General features: G+C 31.2%; 1 protein-coding gene and 2 pseudogenes across 1 annotated transcript; 2 read left to right on the top strand and 1 right to left on the bottom strand.

The window, feature by feature from the left end:
* Positions 1–1,953: 1,953 nt before the first annotated feature.
* Positions 1,954–12,807, top strand: LOC149878430 (uncharacterized). Its single transcript, XM_090072538.1, has 5 exons — positions 1,954–2,036; positions 8,196–8,226; positions 12,007–12,094; positions 12,216–12,275; positions 12,371–12,807. Exons 1-5 carry the CDS (start codon positions 1,954–1,956, stop codon positions 12,532–12,534), a joined length of 426 nt encoding a protein of 141 aa, XP_089928664.1. The 3' UTR covers positions 12,535–12,807.
* Positions 12,808–12,999: 192 nt separating this feature from the next.
* LOC149878429 (uncharacterized) lies at positions 13,000–13,986 on the top strand (annotated as a pseudogene).
* A 114-nt stretch (positions 13,987–14,100) lies between these two features.
* LOC149878428 (uncharacterized) lies at positions 14,101–16,914 on the bottom strand (annotated as a pseudogene).
* Between the last annotated feature and the right edge of the window lie 3,193 nt (positions 16,915–20,107).

Raw genomic sequence — 20,107 nt, 5'->3', positions numbered from 1 at the left:
ACATTACTGGAAAAGATGTTCATAGAGATCATTTTGTTTTTTTTTTTAAGATATTCTTCTTTTTCAGAAAAGACAAAATCCGTCATAACCCATAACGTCGTAAAAAATTGATATCTTAATTTTTAACAGCTTTTGCCTGGTAACGTTCATTTTAGTGAATTGTTTGCCAAAAAAAGTTATGCTTAGAAGAAATGTTTAATGGTGCAACCGAACACTCATAAAAGCGAGACATGCCTTAAATCACCCGAGATGTGACCAAGCTAAAATTTTGCACCTAAATAGATTTGAAGATGAGGAATCAAAATGTTTATTTTGATAAAAACAATGCAAACAAAGTAAAGATAAGGTTTGTATTTCACCTATAGTACATTGGGAAAATTTAATAGATCAAGAAAGATGGCCTGGGAAAGAAGATAATATTATCTTTTTTGTCAATTTTTTTCTCTTTTTAAAATACGTATTTTAAAGAGTCTTTTGATAAAAAAAATTAGAGGTGAGTTTTTAAATAATCAAACAGATTTAAGTAATAAACACTTTTGGGTGTTAGAAAATGCTTATTCTGAAATTCTTGAATCCATCATCAATAGTGCATTATGGCTGAGTTGATTTAAAGAATGAACCTTTGGGAATCATCTGTGTCTATCTGATATTTGTGGCCTGTCGTTGAAAATGACAGCGTTTTTAGCATAATATCCTAAATATGATGTTTAGGAACCAAACAACAATCATCTCTGTTGGGACAATTTTACAAGGGCATTGTTTTCATCAACTTCTAATACCAAGCCGACCTACTTAAGTATATCATATTTGCAGATAAATTTTTCTGCTCTAATTTCTTGGAGATTGCTCTAATTTCTTGGAGTATTGAGCCTGTAAAGTTGAATGTTAAATTGGGTTTCTCCTGCTCAGAGACTCTTGACATATAAGCTTGTTGCATCCTATGGAATAAGTTGATGGAAACTTCTTGTATTAGGTAAGGTCTTTGCATTATTAAATTGGAGAGTAAAAGATTTACGGACTGAACCGCAAATAAATTTCATCCTCATTGCACCCCAAAATATTTAGCATGGTGGCATAAATTTAAGAAATGCTTACAAATTTTGTACTGGCCAGCACAACCGTCAGAAAAATAGTGGATTTTTTTCAATTCTCATGTCTGCTATATATACAACATTTACTCATAGCTTTTTTGACGTGACTTCATTAGCTTACATTAACTTTCATTTGCCTAGGGAAATCTTTGCATGTTGTGGAATTCCATGAAGTTATACTGGTGAGACATCTAGTATGTCAAAACTGCTGTTTATAAGTTCTTTTTCTTGAACAACTTCTATCTCTTCATCCAAATTCGTTCCAGAAGGTCATCTTCACCATTATGGTCCTGTAATGCAAACCCATTATCTATTTTTTATACCACTTCTTTTCGACATGAAGGACACATTTTAAAACTATGTTACTACCACACCAATTGAACACATATCTTTTGTCAGTTAAATATTGATTTCTCTCAAACCACCTATAATTGTTAGGAGTAAAAATGGTCAACACAAGTAAGAAGCATAATTTAGGAACTGAGAATAGAAACCAAAAATTTGTTAAACTATTTAAAAGATATTGTGGATAAGTTATTTGTTTTTAACTAATCATGCAACTACTTTGTAAAAAGTAGTTGCATGATTAGTTAAAAACAAATAATTTTACCTTTTATATTAACTTTATGCCTTTTAAATGGATCAAAGCAATTCTTCTGAGAATTTAAGAAAAAATTGCTCATAATGAAAATAGATTTTAACGTTAACATTTAGTATTAATAATCCAGATCGTATTAATAATAAATTTTTATCTCTCTCTGAATAACTTGATATATCTGTCTATCCAGTTGATTTAGTGTATATCAAATTTTGAACAAAAAAAAATATTATTAATTTGTTTACTTTCAGTTATGATTACGTTATGGATCGTGAAAATCAACATGTTACAATTATGGAGTTGCATAAGGCGGGGATGCGTGCGGGTGACATTGTTCGAACAACCGGGTTCAAGCAGCGAACCATCTACAACGTCGTGAAATGTTACAAGGACACAAGAGGGACTGCTGACCGTCCTTGAAGAAGCCGTTAAAACCACTGCGACCACTCCGCAGAACACGAACAAGGTGCGATGCCAAATTCTTCGGAATCCCAAGATATCGATGTGCAAGATAGTTAAAGATCTGGATGTCGGTGAAAAAAGTGTCCGTCACTTCGTTAGAGAGAAGCTTGGACTTCGCAGTTACAAGATCGCTAGCGTCCATTTCCTGAACAAAACGACGAAGGCGAAACGGCTGCAGCAATGCTGCCGAATACGTCGGCTGGTTGGCGGTGGTCGCTTGTCACGGGTGTTCTTCACCGACAAAAAGATAACCATCAGAATCTCAGGCAGTTTCTCAAGAAGGGTCAGCTGAAGGCTGTGGCAGTAAAAATCATTGTTCGTAGTCATTTTCCATCCTCAGTAATGGTGTGGGCCGGGATCTGCGCCACCGGAAAGACTAACAGTCTTCTTGCTAGTCTTCTGCCAACCATCGTCAAGAATTTTCCGAAGCGTGTAAAAAAATATATTGAGGTCGATGGAGGCAGTTTTGAGCATTTGTTGTGATTTTTTTTGTTTATTGCTATTGTTATCGCTCTAATAAACTTTGTTATTTCTTGAATCGAATTATTTTGTTATTTATACAGTATTTTCATTCAATTGAAAATTTAAAAAAAATTTCTAGAACTTTTTCCGCGCCCAGTATTTTGATTTTTAAAAAGAAAATTGACAAATATATGGGTTACCTCGGTTAACAGGTCTTTTTTTTTTTGGTCTATTACATTTTTAGAGATAAATTATAAAAGAGAAACAATCCTTAATTGGACCTAGTTTCGATTGTTTTTTATGAAAAATAATCATTATATTCTGATTCCTCATCTTAAAAACTTTTCTTGTGCAAATTTTCAGCTTGATTCTCATGCATGGCTTTAAAATAACACCTAAAACAAAAACAACACAAAATCCAAGATAGCCGTCAAACAAAAAAAATCCCCCAAAATTGGTGATTTTGAAATAAAGATATCTTAAAAATCCATTTGATTATAGCACTAAAATTTTATAAGGTAATCTATGTGATATAGGTAATCATTTTTATAAAGTATGAAGAAAATCTGAAATTGTTGGTTACATCCCTACTTCACTTCCTCATGGAATACCTCTTGTCCTTTCCTAATAGTTTATATACAGGGACTACTATATCTGCCATATTTGGAATGAACTTGCGGTAATTATTTTATTTCGTTCTCCAATTTTCTCTAAAATATTGTACGTGTTGGTAACTTGGTAGCACCATATTCTGGGTGAAATTCTATTTGCAATTATGCTGTTTTTAGTAGATTTTCGAAAGTTTTTTTTCCCCATTCAGGCTGTTCTTCAGGCTTAGTTACGTTTTTAATAAGTGATGCCCATTCTGATTAAGAAGCTGGTCTAAATATATCTTCCTTTTTCTATTATTTTAATTCTAAGGTAACGGGCTTCTAAAGGGTAAAGGGGATGTTTCTGGCTTTGCAGAATTTTAGAACTGCATTCTATCTTATGTTGATTTCAGCCTGAATATCTTTTATTTTTCTTAGTCAGAAAATAACTTATTATAGCTGTTAAGTAGCGTATTTAATATTTCACAAACTACACTGTTCACTTAGAATTATTTTTATTTTCATTATACGTCACATTCCAATAATGTAGCACTACTTCCCTTGACAACATAAATGAAGAGATTTTTATAAACTACTTTATTATGGTTAATTATTTCCTCAAATTCTCCAAGTATTTTTCAGTGGTGGTCTCGCTCACAAGCTCGCTTGGTTAAAAATATCACTTTTAATGAATGGCCTCTCTCAAGTTTGGATTTCAATCTGATGGGTTGTTCGGTATGGAGGCAAAAGAAAAACTACACAAAACATCGATACGTTGAAAAGAGGGTTGAAAAAAGGGTTGAAAAAAAGGTTGAAAAAAAAAGCTTCTTTTTTGGTTCCATGCTCTTGGTTAATTTGACATGATTCTCCCATAATTTATATAGACATTGAAGGAACAGAACTCAGAATTTTGGGTTGTTACATAACGCTTCTACGGGGTAGGTAATGAAACATGGATGTATAGAACATCTTTGATATACAACAAAACGATCACCTTGTGACCTTTTTTTTTAATTTAATGTCCTGTATGGTTAAAATAAAAATGAATGCATAAAAAGCAGGAAATAAAAAGAGCTTTTACATAAGGAAGAATAAATAGTTTTGGGAAATATTTTAAAAAAATTAATAACAATAATGATAAAAGTAAAAATATAAATAATATAATAAATTTTAAAAAATTTCTTGCTTTATCGAGTAAATTACCCAGACAGCCTACGACACTGGGCTAGAATTCCGGCGAATCATCGCATTCCGTGACGACAAGATTAGTAACGGGCCAGTACTGGCCCGAGTCTGGCATGCTTCTGGCAAGTAGTCGTACGCCATTGCGATGACATTTAATATTGGGCCAACACTGGCCCGATAGTGGCGGCTACAGAGTTTTGGCCTAATGTCGTTTTGCCATAACCGTCAATATTTTGAATATTTTCTGCGTCATCCATGATGATTTTATAGAAGCGAAGCCAAATGCTTATAAGATATATTTCGCAAATTTCTTGCTATTGCTGTTGCTTTTTATTATGCTATTATTACAATACATATTGTAATAATAATAGCAAACGTACGTTTGCTATAAAATAGAATGTTACTTTTTTGTGAAAACGTATAATTATGTTGTAATTGGAATTGCAATTACTACATCCTAACTCTTGCAGTAGTAAATACTACTGTAAAAAGTTTAGATGTCGTATGATGTAAATAATGTAAATTTCACTTATTTTACCACACATCATTACAGTAATTTTGTATAAAGGTTAACTATTTTTTTATATTAAACAGTTTGAATAACATTTATGCAAGATGTTAATTAAAAAATAAAAAAGAAATGGTTAAAGAAAAGGCTATTTAAAGGTTTGAAGATAAAGTTTATATATATATGTTTGTGTGTGTGAATATATATATATATATATATATATATATATATATATATATATATATATATATATATATATATATATATATATATATATATATATATATATATATATATATATATATATATATATATATATATATATATATATAGTTGATGATGGTTTTGTTGTTTCACCCTTACTTCACTTGTTATAATTTAATTTGTTGAAATCTGTACTAACTCTATTTTCTTACATTATTACTAACAAAATTAATATGCTTATTTGATACATAGTTTTATGAGGTAGTAATTGAAATATTGAACTTATTTAGGTTAATTTTACTTGTGTCTAAAGTAATTTTCTTTCCTAACAATAACAACTTTATAACAACATAAAATTGTCTATATTTATGCATTTAATAGTTGCCGGTTGAAAAAATTACACTTGGTAAATGTAATTGGCATAGAAATGATACTCATAAATGTTTAATAAATTGCATTTGATATTAGCTGATTGGGCTGTTCAGTTTAGTGTTAATTAGACTACTTGTCATCTTTAGACATCTTTACTATGTATTATTTGTCTAATTCATGCTGATTTGCCTGTTTAAAAAACTCAACACAATTTTATAGTTGCATATCGAGCAGGTGGTTATAATTTTTATTTTGGTTCAGCAATTAGTTTAACAAATATTAAATCATGTTTACAATAAAATTGCAATATTTTCAGCTCCCTATGGGAAGTTGAATATCGATGGTTTGCCTTTGTTTAAAAGTAGCAAAATATCATTTTGGCCAGTTTTGTGTGTTTTGCAAGGTTTTAATTTTAAAAAACCTGTGTGATTCAAGTCTGTTAAAAATCACATTCATTATCGCACTTAGATAAAGTTAAAGACATTGCAATTTTAGATGACAGAATTCTCAAGTGTGTATTCAACAAGTTGATGATGGTTTTTGTTGTTTCACCCTTACTTCACTTGTTATAATTTAATTTGTTAAAATCTGTACTAATTGTTTTTGATTTCATATTTTATATTCATTAGATTTTTGAGACTTTTGGTATTTTGAATATATATATGTATATATATATATATATATATATATGTATATATATATATATATATATATATATATATATATATATATATATATATATATATATATATATATATATACAGTATCGGACAAAACATTTGCAACCAAATAATGCTAATTTAGTTTCTTTATATAAAAGTGCTGCATTTTTTCAATTTAGAGAAATAACTATGTAACTGTTTAGAGACAAAGTTCTTCAAGTTTTATTCATCACAAAGTTCATTATTTGTACACGAAAATTAATAAATTAATCAAAAGTATTAAAAAAAGTTGATTTCCTTCTGGACAAAACAAGTGCAACTCGACAAAATGTTGACCAAGCTGTATTTCGCTATCAATATTTTGTGGCGAATCCTTTGTTGTCGATCACAGCCTTGCATCTTCGAGGCATAGATTCGATCAGGTGATCAATTAAACTTTGTGGAATCGCTGCCCAGGCCTTTTGGATTTGTTCAAACAGTTGATCCTTATTACGAACACCTTCACGATTAATTCTGCGGTTGACGATCTCCCACAGGTTCTCGATAGGGTTGAGATCCGGAGATTGAGGCGGCCAATCCATCATCGATAGGTGGTTGTCTTGAAACCACTGCTTGACTACTTTTGCAGTGTGTTTCGGATCGTTGTCTTGCTGAAAAACCTATTTTATTGGCATATTCCATTCAGCATGAGGTAACATAACATCTTTCAGGATATTTTTATACATGAAACGGTCCATTATTCCATCGTTTCGATGTATTGGACCTAGACCGTTAGCAGAAAAACACCCCTAGACCATTACATTGTCTCCAGCATGCTTCACGGTCTTATGGCAATAACGTAAATCGAGGCGTTTTGCGGCCGGTCGACGTACACGGCAAATGCCATTGCTCCCAATGATGTTGAACTTCGATTCATCACTGAACAGGGCAGTTCGCCATTTCTGCACATTCCAGTCAATATGAGATGTAGCAAACAGGAGTCTTTTCTTCTGGTTTTTTAGTGAAATCAGCGGTTTCTTTACAGGGCGTCGAGAAAACAATCCGGCTTCAACAGCACGTCGTCTGATTGTTCGGTGCGATACAGGCAGCTCTAATTGCTTTTGTATCTCGATTGATGATATCCAGGGATCCTTCTTGACGGATCTGGCGATCATAAAATCCTCACTAGAAGTGGTGGAACGCAGTCTTCCACCTTTGTTATCTGCTGCCAACTTCCCCGTAGAACGATATTTAGAACATAGTCTTGATACGGTCCATTTTTTCACGCGATATTTATCACAAATACTTTTTTGTGACATTCCACTTACGTAATCGCCAATAATTTTCTTTCTTAGTTCCAATCCAAGACTGTCGGGAGCCATTTTTGCACTTGAAGTCATAAAGATAATAAATATTTCTGGATGCTACTGGATCCCAGACAGCCTACGACACTGGGCCAGAATTCCGGCGAATCATCGCACGCCGTGACGACAAGATTAGTAACGGGCCAGTACTGGCCCGAGTCTGGCATGCTTCTGGCGAGTAGTCGTACTCCATTGCGATGGCATTTGATATTGGACCAACAATGGTCCGATTGTGGCGGCTACAGAGTTTTGGCCGAATGTTGTTTTGCCATAACCGCCATTATTTTGAATATTTTCTGCGTCATCCATTATGATTTTATAGACGCGAAGACAAATGCTTACAAGATATATTTCGCAAATTTCTTGCTTTTGCTGTTGTTTTTTTATTATGTTACTATTACAAAACGTATTGTAATAATAATAGCAAATGTACGTTTGCTATTAAAAAAATGTTGCTTTTTTGTGAAAACGTATAATTATGTTGTAATTAGAATTGCAATTGCTACATCCTAACTCTTGCAGTAGTAAATACTACTGTAAAAAGTTTAGATGTCGTATAATGTAAATAATGTAAATTTCACTTATTTTACCACACATCATTACAGTTATTTTGTATAAAGGTTAGCTATGTTTTTATATTAAACAGTTTGAATAATATTCATGCAAGATATTGATTTAACAATAAAACAGAAATGGTTAAAGAAAAGGCTATTTAAAGGTTAGAAGATAAAGTTTTAATCACAATAACTGTAAGATAATGAAGTTTTTTAATTAACACCTTTTTTATATTATTCATATATATGTTTGTGTGTGTAAATATATATATATATATATATATATATATATATATATATATATATATATATATATATATATATATATATATATATTTAAATGACGACATCTTGTATGAGAGTTGAATAAATTTAGTATATGAACTTCAATAAATACGAATTCTCTCAATACTAGTTTTTTATTTTATCTAATAAATTTTCGCTAGATTATTGATACTAGCGAAAATTTATTAGATAAAATAAAAAATTATACTAGATATTAATGGTAATGTCACTTTGTGACATTAATGTTTGTTTGTAATTTAATTTAATAAATAATTTGTAATTAAAGCTGAAGATGCTAGTATCAATAATCTAGCGAAAATTTCTTAGATAAAATAAAAAATTAGTATTGAGAGAATTCATATTTATTGAAGTTCATATATTATATATATATATATATATATATATATATATATATATATATATATATATATATATATATAAAGATGATAACAAAATAATGGCATAACAACAACAAAGAAAAGATAATAACAATATATATATATTGTTATTATGTTTATTTTTGTTGTTGTTTTTGCTGTTATTAATTTATCTTTGTTTTTATTATTATATGCTCCTTTATTATTACTTGTCATTAAAATAATCTTATTTAATTTAAGTTAGTTTTAAACTCATTTTAAGTGACCTTGGTTGTAATCTATTGTCATTTACATTATAATCATGAAAGGACTTTGTCAATTGTTACTTTTCTCATTTTAGCAATTAAATATAAGAGTGAACCATCCAAATTAAATCTTTATATATTTTTCTAGGGATGGGAGTTAAGGTTAGTTTTAGTCTAACTAAAATTAGTCGACTAACTTTTTAGTCTAACTAAATTTAGTCGACTAACTTTTTAGTCGAACTAAAATTAGTCGACTAACTTTTTAGCGTGATAAAATTAGTCGACTAACTTTTTAGTCTAACTAAATTTAGTCGACTAACTTTTTAGCGTAACTAAAATTAGTCGACTAACTTTTTAGTCTAACTAAATTTAGTCGACTAATTTTTTAGCGTAACTAAATTTAGTCGACTAACTTTTTAGTCTAACTAAATTTAGTCGACTAATTTTTTAGCGTAACTAAATTTAGTCGACTAACTTTTAAGCGTGATAAAATTAGTTGACTAAAACAAGATTTAGTGCTAAAAAAAACTGAATAACCAATACCATGAAATTATATGAATTATGACCAATAAATCAATTTAAAGGTGTTCATCAAAATTTATTGTTTTGTACGTAATATAATTTATGACAATTAGGTATAAAAATTGTTTTGTTTGTACCTAGTATTGCCCCAAATTTTCTTTTATTGAATTAAATAAAAATTGGTTTGTTAGCAGAACAACTCCGTCAAAAACAGCTGATATTTTATACCGAAAACGTAATTAGTTTTTAGCATTTTAATAATAATTTTTAAAAGAAAAACAAAATTGAGAGTTGAACAAGATATATGTCTAATTACAAAATATAGAAATAATAAAAAAACATTAATTGCCTAACTGTTTCAATCTTATTGTTTTGATTGTAAATATCTGCGTTTTTATGAGTGTAGAGCGAAATAAATTAGATATTATTACTTCAAAAAATCATTGCAGGTATTATATAAAGGAAATCCGAAAATGCTTCTGCACATAACATCTTTCAAAAACATGACACCATTTTTTTTTTAATAAATTGATTTCACATGTGTCTTAGAATTTATAATTCACTTTAACTAGAAATTGAAAAATCCAGATCTGAACCGCTTTTCATTGAAATTTAATAATAATAACTTAATAATAATAACGGGGGACTAATTAGATAAGTTTTATTACAAAATTCCAGGTGTTTATGTCGCAAACCTTTCACCAAAAACTTGAAAAACTCTAAAAATCGACCTTGAAAAAGTTACCCTCGAGATACCACTTCACTACTTACACATTACAAGATTTTAAAAAAATATTTTTTGGGTAAAAGTAACAATATATTTTTCGCAAATTAAAAAGTTAGTCGACTAAATTTAGTTAGACTAAAAGTTAGTCGACTAAACTTAGTTAGACTAAAAAGTTAGTCGACTAATTTTATTACGCTAAAAAGTTAGTCGACTAAATTTAGTTACGCTAAAAAGTTAGTCGACTAAATTTAGTTACGCTAAAAAGTTAGTCGACTAAATTAAGTTACACTAAAAAGTTAGTCAACTAAACTTAGTTAGACTAAAAAGTTAGTCGACTAAATTTAGTTAGACTAAAAGTTAGTCGACTAAATTTAGTTACGCTAAAAAGTTAGTCGACTAAATTTAGTTACGCTAAAAAGTTAGTCGACTAAACTTAGTTAGACTAAAAAGTTAGTCGGGTAGTTTTAGTTACGGTTTTTATAGTTAAGTTAGTTACAATTTTTAGTTTTGGTCACAACACTATATTTTTCCATCTTAACTTCGGGATAATGTATTGTTCTGTTACATATATAGTTAGAGTTATTTTAAAAAGCTTGAAACAAATATTTAATGAAGATATCAGTTGTGAAATATTTAATCTACAAAACTCATTTGGTGAGATAACTGTTACCCCCTCATACATATCTAGAAAAGACAATTTTCCTGCTATAAGTGAAAAAGTTGTAGATAATAATGATTCAGTTTTTGGAACTGTTGTTAATACATTTTCAGATAACAATGTTAATGTTGAAACTGAACTTGGTCATATTTGAATTTTAGTTATAATAATGATGATGAAATATTCTCATCAGATTTGACTACCCTATTCGCTGATTGGGCTGTTCAGTTTAGTGTTAATCTGACTGCTTTGTCATCTTTAATGTGTATTCTCTGTCTGTTTCATCCTGATTTGCCTATTTAAAAAACTCAACACAATTTTATAGTTGCATATCAAGCAGGTGGTGATTATTTTTGGTGGTGGTGTTTAAAAGTAGCAAAATATCATTTTTGCCAGTTTTGTGTCTTTTGCAAGGTTTTAATTTTAAAAAACCTGTGTGATTCAAGTCTGTTAAGAATCACATTTAGTAACACACTTAGATAAAGTTAAACACATTGCAATTTTAGATGACAGAATACTCAAGTGTGTATTCAACAAGTTAATGATAGTTTTGTTGTTTCACCCTTACTTCACTTGTTATAATTTAATTTGTTGAAATCTGTACTAAGTCTATTTTCTTACATTATTACTGACAAAATCAATATGCTTATTTCATACATAGTTTTATATGAGGTAGTAATTGAAATATTTAACTTATTTAGGTTAATTTTTCTTGCGTCTTAAGTAATTTTCTTTCTTATAATAACAGTTTTATAACAACATTGTCTGTATTTATGCATTCAATAGCTGCTGAATGGAGAAATTACATTTGGTAAATGTAATTGGCATAGAAATGATTCCCATAAATGTTTAATGAATTGTTTTTGATTTCATATTTTATTTGCACTAGGTTTTTGAGATACTTTGGTATTTTTAGTATATATATGTACACTACAATGTAGTCATGAATTTAAGTTAAAGGTTGTAATTTATAACTTTTAAGGTTGTAATTTATTGATACTTGTATTATATTCATTAAATTTTTTTGTCAATGGTCACTCTCCTCATTTTTGGAATGCACTATAACTATATGTGTATATATATGTATGTATATGCAATAAAATGCACATTAACCTATTGTTAAAATAAACAGTTTCATTAATTTTTTCTTCTTAATTTTAGTTTTCAGGGTCTTCATTGACATTCAATCGATGTTCATCTGTCAGACGGATTCTTGCCAAAGTGAGTGAAGGAACACTTCATTGCACTGGTTAGTAGTAATATGCTTAGAATTTATACTTTCAGTTATTTTAAGTTATTTTTGTAAGTGTTTATTTTTATTTTACTAGAATTTTAAGAATAAATTTTCTAAGAGATCCTGATTTTTACAGCTGTTAAAAAAGAGCTGGTTATTTCAGTGGAAAACTTGAAGAAGAAAAAGATTTTATTGGGTAAGAAGAAATCTTTATTTTTATTTAATATATATTTATTTGTATGTGTTCAATTGTTATATTTATAATTTTGTCAAGTTAAAGTTTGTATTTAGGTGCTGTAAAACTAAATCATTTAAACTCGGGAGCATCAAGCGAAGAGTTTGAGCGTTGGCTGAAGAGTATTTTCAGCTTTCAGGAGATCGAAATAGTGGACGAAAGGCTTGAGAAGAACGAAAAAACCCGTTTGATAAATAGCACTATTTCAAACTATCAATAATATCTGTACTATTTAAAATTATTTTTGTCAATTTGAACTGGAATAAATATCAAAAAATATTTACTTTTGTATTTGCTTTTTGTGCGATATCACATTAGAAATGGCTAATAATAGTGCGTTAGTGAATGTATATTGGTTAAAAGTAACGGGTCAGTGCTGGCATACGATCACGGACGAATGCTGGAAAATGATCCCGGGCCAGTGCTGGCTAGCGATGCTGGGCCATTGGCCGTTTTGACATTGGGCCGTGATCAGTTGCCGGCATCGCGCCGCTGTGGCAAGCGGAACTGGGCCAGCATTGGGTCTCTAACGGGAGGCTGTCTGGGTACCTTTTGTTTTACATTATTGTTTTTAATCTGTAATTGAACATAGTCATAAGAATACATAGTCTGGAAACACGGACCGTTTCCATTATTTTTTGATTTTAACTTGAAAACTGCACAACGACCCGGCGAACCTGCACAAGTTTAAAAAATGGCATCTTTTAACAGCGATTTCGAGACAAATAGTGATTTAGAATGTTTGTTTGACGTGGTTGAAGGAGGATTTTTGAACAATGACATTAACTTAGTTACAGATATAGATTCTATTGTTTCTGATATCGATATTTATAGAGATAATGTCGAACAACATGCATGCATTCAGTGTCCCAAAGTTTACAAGACAATTAGAGGTTTAAAGAGACACATTGCATCGAAGCATATTTTAGAGAGTTTTGAAATAGGTTCTTCCAAAATGTATAATACATTGTCACCACTAAAGCTGAAAAGCATAGTTGAAGAATGTGCACGTTTATTGCAAATGGACATGTATCTGCTATTTGATATATGAAAACAGTTCTCATGTGAGAAATTTAGTTATTCAAAAGATCATGCTGAAAATCTTTGGCAAAAGTTAAAACCAATAATAGAAAAGTTCAATGGCAATAGTGATTTATTTTATCAAGATTATTATGGATTGTTGAGCGAAAATCTACTAGCTTCACACTTCAGCGACCTAACTTTGAGCAATACACTACTCACTGAAATGTCTTCTCTTATATTAAAAAATCTTTCTGATATAAAACCAAATACTATTGAATCTGTAAATACAACTCAGGAAATAACTGATATAGAGAGAAAGAGTTTACAATATTTTATTGGATATATTTTTCAGAGAGTGTATACTAAATTCAAAAGTAGTAAAAGTGTATGTAAGTATAGCCAACAGTGTGTTTCAATTTTACTGCGCTGCAGGGTTATGGAAGATGATACTCAGACACTTGTAAATATTAGTGATCCAGAATCAACTGAAGTTAGTAAGAATTTTCTAGAACACTTCATTACATTATTTGTAAGAGTTCGTTCCTTTTCTTATGCCAAAGACATTATTGAAAAACATAAGATGAGAAAGAAAACCTGCAAGACTCATTAATTGCGATGCGAAATAAAGAAAGCAAGTGAAGGAAATTAACATAAATATTGAACATAAAAGGCTATTTTCATAGCCACATATCTTTTTAAAACATTAATGGCATAAAACTACTTTAATTCTGTTTAAAATTTTCCTTAATAGTTACTTAATTTATTAAGATGGTACTTCAATAAACTTTTTGTTAGCTTTTTGTTGTAAATCTTATAGTAAATTCAGGGTTATGATCAATTGCGTATTTTTATATATATATATATATATATATATATATACTTCCAAAATAGTTTTCAAGGTCATCTTGGCAGAATCTTTCAGAAAATACAAATCGAACACCATTTTCAAGTAAAAATTTAACAACTGCTTTGAATGAATGCACTGTAATCTGCAAACCTTCATAAGTTTGAGAAGAAATAAACATTTTTGATTTTGAGTTCTCATCAAAACTTCCTTCTCGCTGATCTATAGATTCTTTCCACAATTTAAAGTATAAGAGGAAGTTATCTAACCAAGCAAATCTTGAATCATCTACTGATTTATTTATTAAGGTTTTAAAAATGCTTTTCTTTTTGTTATATGCTCAACACTGTTCTTTACATTCAAACAATCAAAAAACATATCCATCATTAAACAAAATTCTGCAGTTCCAGCAGCTTCTGGTGGTCCAAACTGCTTTACAACATTTCCTACCGTTTCGCTCAATACTTGGGAGGCAAGACGTACCCTCATCACAGAATATGGTGTTAAGTTTACATGATCGCTTGTTAGTTTAGGAACAAGTTTTAAACCTCTTTCTAAATCAGAATTGTAAAATGTTGAAATATGATTCCAAAGAAGAAAAAATCCACTATTCCACATGTAGCGTGATTTACATCCAGAGCCAGAATTACTTAGGCAGTTTCAAGAAGTTTTGATTAGATGAGGAACATCTGCAAAAAAAAGATGAATCTATTATCATTACTAAATAAGTTTTTAGTGCGATATATAATGTTTTTCCCTGAGCCACCATCTAATTTCTTATGCATTTTAAAAAACTTCCTATTTGGAGATGCACCATCTGCAGTTGCAGCTATAACTTTCAAATTTATACTCTCCAGATAACGCACTGCTTTCCAAAATATTGGCATAAGTTGTGTTGATGTTACTCCAGTTGTAGCAAATGTTGCTAGACTATAGGAAAGTGGGTTTACTATACTTTTAACATGAAAAACTATAACATAAGAGGCTAGCTCTCTCACATTTTTAAGTGTTGCATAGTTTGAATATCTCCTAAATCTACAAATCCAATTAACTCACCAGAGTATTTATCCCAAACCAAATCTTCTTGAACTTTCATTTCATCAAATAGAATTGTAACAAATCGTTCAGAACTATAGAAGTTAGAAGTTTTATTTGCAAGATCATTAATGACTTGAGGATTAAAACCTCTTGAAGGATGTATATAATTTTTGTGGTCTCTCAAGGTGCGTAAACTTGGAAGAACTAAAAATCCTGAACCAGTCTTACTATCAAAACGCAAATCAGAATATGCTGACAAAGATTTAGCTGCTAAATTGGGACAAAATTTTATTATCATTGGATGATACTTAACACTACAGGGACTAGAAGCTTTAATATAATTTTGCTGCTCATTCCAAAATAGTTTCATGAATTCTGGAATATTTTTTTGATTAAAACAAGAGTACAATGTTTTAAGGTCTTGATCAAGCTCTAAATTAACTTTTTCACTTTCCATTTTCAAAACTGTTTTCATATGTTCAATCTGATTTTCCAACTGTTTGCATTTTAAACGATGTTGTTGCAAACTTAATTTAATTTGTTCGGTGGAGGTAAATTTAAAAGGAGTACTCAGCTTTGCAGGTTGGTTTAAAGTTTTATTTTTACTATTTACTTCATAATTAGTTTTAAGTTGCAATGAATGGCATGAATAACAACAATTCTGGGATTTTATTAAAATATTACAATTAAGTGAACGATAAAACTCATCTTGATTTAATCTAGGTTTAAGAGGAAGTTGCTTAAAAAGTAAGTAGCTAAATTTTTTAGTTATAACATGTTTTTCAAATTTAAAGTTTTGGTTGATTAAGTTTAAACTTTTTACTTCAACACCAGGACAAAGTACAAGAGTTTCAATATGACTTATAAATTTTAATAAAGAAACATTTAAAAAAGATCCTTTATATTGAAGGTACAAAAGATGATCTACTGGTAACATCCAACCAAAAATTCTTATACAATAGTCTAGCAACTCGTCAACATAAATTTCATACTTTGGTAAAATATGTTCTGGAGAATTACAAGTAATTACTGCAAATCTATCATCCAAAGAAATCACCAAGAGAGAGCTTTAAAATACGTTTTGTAAAATCATCAAAAGATTTGTAACATGACGGTGTAGTTCGAGAAATTAACTCTTGCGTCACTAAAAACTCCTCACGTTTTGTAATGGATATTGAACTTCGCTGTGGTTGATTACTTTTCTTGGGGAGATTTAGAGTTGGCAATGCTCCATCCTTTAAAATTTTTCGAGATGAGTAAACCCAAAATTGATCTTCAGTAAAGTGAAGCTCACAAATATAAAGGTTGAAGGAATCAATTCGTTTTTTCAAAGAATCATCGATGAGTCTGTTTCTAGTAATTACGTTAATAAGCTCATTACTCCATTTCTTATTTGCATCATTAGTTGGAGTAGGAACTTTGAAAATGCTGATACCTTTGTGTCTTCTTGAAGTTGAACAACCAAATATTGCACAATTTTCACCAGGCATATCAAAAAAATCAATTTCAATAAAAACAGAAAGACAACTTAAAAAAATGACAGACAATTGCTATCAACAACAATCTTTTTGTACAGGTTCGGAAGTCCGAAAGCGAGAAAAAACAGTATGAAAGAGTTAAAACAATGCGCTATTGTTCGCTTCCGAACTATATCTTTCTTATAACTATGATCTTTCTTATAACTATGAATTGAATTAAAAGAATTTTTTCTTTTTGTTAAAAAGTTTCTAGCGAGAACAAAGCATGCAGGTGAATTGAAAGCGTTGTTTGATCTTTTGTTTAAAAATATGAAGATGGTGAGTTTGAGCATTAGCAAAGAAGGCATTCATATGAAGACAAAAACCACCATTAATTTGATGTTTGAAGTGGATCTTTTAGCTGATCAGTTTGATGAGTATGTGTTTAATTTTGAGGAGCAGTTGTATATTGGCATTGAGAGTTATATCGGCAATGCGTTTAAAGCGATGAAAAATGACAGCACGGTGACGCTTTCGATAGTTAATCCTGGCACTTTAGTGATTGATGTAAAATCTTCAGAAAATTTTGAGTACAGTATTAAGGTGGTGACGGAGAGCGTTCAAAAAGTGTTTTTTCTTAATTATTATGCATATGACGTAGAGTCTCAGAGGAGAATTATGGTTTCAAGATTCAGCGACACGTGCAAGATGATTAAGCCTATCTGAATTCAGCGTGACCAGGGAAAAAGGACTGTTGACATTTTTAATGGAGACTCAAGGTATTTTTTCAGAAAACTTCAAGTTTGGCGAGGAGGATTTGTCGGATAAAATGCAAGTCCATTGCGTGCATCGGTCAGAGCAGCTGTATCGAACTTCAAAGATGGTTTCATTTTCGAGCGTGATTGACGTGTTTGCGGAGAAGGATAAGCCGCTAATAATTTCATCCACTGGTAAAATTGGAATGGTGAAAGTGTATTTTCTTTGAATTTTTTTTTTTTATTTTTGCAAGAATAAAAAATTTTTAAAAATTAAAGAATTAAATTTAAAACGGGGATGCTTGAAAAGGGAGAATTGGGTCCGAGCAATAAACCGGATGCAACGGATTCATGTCCTTTACCGCTTTTTAAGAAGAGTCCGTCTCCATGGACATTTTTAGACCATGGACTTATAATTAATCTAGGTCCTGCTGCAGTCAATTTAAGTCCTGTTCCATTTTTTTTCATGTAAACAACGCCTCGTCCAGCAATTTTATCCACCAAGGCAGAACCGGCAGAGGAGCCTACACCTGCAAGCAGACCGGTAGCAAGAGCTGGAACGACTCTTGTGGCGAGAGTGCTTCCGAGCATTCCTAATAAGGGACGTAATGCACCAATAAATCCTCCTTCTATTTTTGCGTTGTGCATGAGCTGTCTTTTGCTTAGTTTAAGTGTGATGCCTTTTCCAATGCTGTACGCTTTTTTAATTTTCTTCAGTTGAGACTTTGTCACTGCCAGGACGTGATTTCCGTCCAAGTCTTGATGAGAGAGCCTTATACTGACGTCTTTTTCTTCTTGAATGGCTTTTTTTATTTTATCAGCTTGACCCTGTGAAATATATAATTTATTTTTTTGATAACTGCTCATTTTTTTAACAAAAGAAACTTTTTTTCGAATCACTGATCGACAGCACTGCTCGTGAAAAGGTCTTGCAGCACGGAGGATATTCGTTCTCTGATGTGAAATCTGACGATGATGTCTTCGCCTCTAAAATCGATTAAATGCCCATATTGATCTACAATTTGCGTTTCCATTCTTGAAATTTTGTTCACCTCGACGGGCAAGTAGATCAAGTGGAAAAGCTTTTCGCTGATTTTGTATCCTGGAGGAGCTTCTGGATAAAAAGAGTAAATATCGTTTGTAGTTTTTCCGTCCGAATAAGTCGAGCTGATAATGTCGTTGGTCACTCTGATGACTCTCAATTCTTCAATTCTTACAATATTTTCAGACTTGTAGTAGTCGATAACACTTGTCACTTTATCAGGATTCGCCGGATCTTCTTTTTTCTCAACGTATGTGTTTTCTTTTTTGTCGAATCCAAGAAGTGGTGCCAAACTGTTATTGACGTTAAAATCCACCCAATATTTTGTTTTCTAAAGATTAATGTAGACCTTGAAGTAGTATCGCTTGTTCCAAGAACCACTCCGTCTGATCTGTACAAATTTCCGACTTGCTTTTTCATTTCTTTTTGCAGGTAATCGTTAATATCATTTATTTTATAAGCCCCTTCTTTAACGTAAATGGTGTAGCTATTTGTGCCAGCGTTTGGACTGTACCTTAAAACGTTATTTTTAGATTTGATGTTGATGTAGCTGTGATACGTCTCTAGCCCCACTAAGACCATTTCATACTTTTTGTCAAAGCCCAAATCGATGGGCACGTCAAAGTATGTTCTGATGACGCTGCTTTCTACCGTCGGAGTTTCTTTTTTCGATTTCACAATGAAATAAATTCCAGACATGTTTTTTATACGCTTGGAAAATAAAAATCGTCAAATCCGCTTCTGTATTTTCCATGATCCTTTTTAGAGGAAAAGTCGATGACGGCAAATCCGTGGGGTTGGGACCAGCAGTGTTTGCAGAACATTTTAAATTCTTCTTTTTTCATGTCTACAGCAACGTGGTCTCTGTAAATGTGGTCAATGTTTTTTGAATCCTGTGGAAAGAGACAAATAAAGTTGGCATTTTCTCTAATCGTCTTTCTGGGGAGCATGAAATAGTTTTGAGCCAGGTAGAAGCAGTCGACGTTGGAATGCCTTTCTCGGATGTAATATTTTTCACATTTGTTTTGTTTGGTCAATTGCAGATCGTCAAAGATCATTAAATTGTTTTTCGATGCGTCAAGGTCTTCAGGCTCAGGCACATCGTCAGCTGTTTCAAAAAATTGGCATTCCATGTCTGTTTTTCCGTCCAAATTTTTAAAAATTTCCTCAATGACACATTTAGGGCTCGTGTTTAATTTTTCCATTTTGTTTTGAATATTGAACAATTCGAGGATAATTTCTTTCGGCAATTTCTTCTCAAAAGAGCTTTTCAGTATTTTGTATTCAGGCTGGAAAAGGGACTTTCCAAACACCTGCAAGTGGTTATAATCCAACGATCCAGGTCTCAGCAGCAAATTCAGCAGCAACGCTGTTTTTCCACAGCCTGACTTTCCGACGATGATTCCTCTTATACTTCTCGGCAAAAGCTTGTTGTTGTTCCTTTTGCATTTACCGATATTCCATGACAAATCAATGACTTCCATTTTCATTTAAAAAAGTTTTTTATATATGTCAAATGTACTGTGTCAAATGCAAAAGAAAAACGGAAACGATTCATTTGAGGAACGAAGTGTCTAGAAAAAACAGAAATATGCTGAAAGGGACTTGCAACGCTTGCGGAACGACAAAATGCA

Source organism: Hydra viridissima, unplaced genomic scaffold, assembly GCF_058129835.1.
Source record: "Hydra viridissima isolate aposymbiotic clone 2 unplaced genomic scaffold, HvirCarnegie_v1 scaffold_15, whole genome shotgun sequence".
In the NCBI taxonomy this organism is placed as follows: Eukaryota; Metazoa; Cnidaria; class Hydrozoa; order Anthoathecata; family Hydridae; genus Hydra; species Hydra viridissima.
This window is presented reverse-complemented; position numbering and strand designations above follow the sequence as displayed.

Bases quoted from the DNA above. Each gene is read 5' to 3' on its own strand.
- LOC149878430 (XM_090072538.1), top strand. From the start codon at position 1,954: ATGGATCGTGAAAATCAACATGTTACAATTATGGAGTTGCATAAGGCG. The intron at 8,227-12,006 runs GTAAGATAATGA...TCTTAATTTTAG, and splicing joins AAGTTTTAATCACAATAACT to TTTTCAGGGTCTTCATTGAC. The intron at 12,276-12,370 runs GTAAGAAGAAAT...GTTTGTATTTAG, and splicing joins GAAGAAAAAGATTTTATTGG to GTGCTGTAAAACTAAATCAT.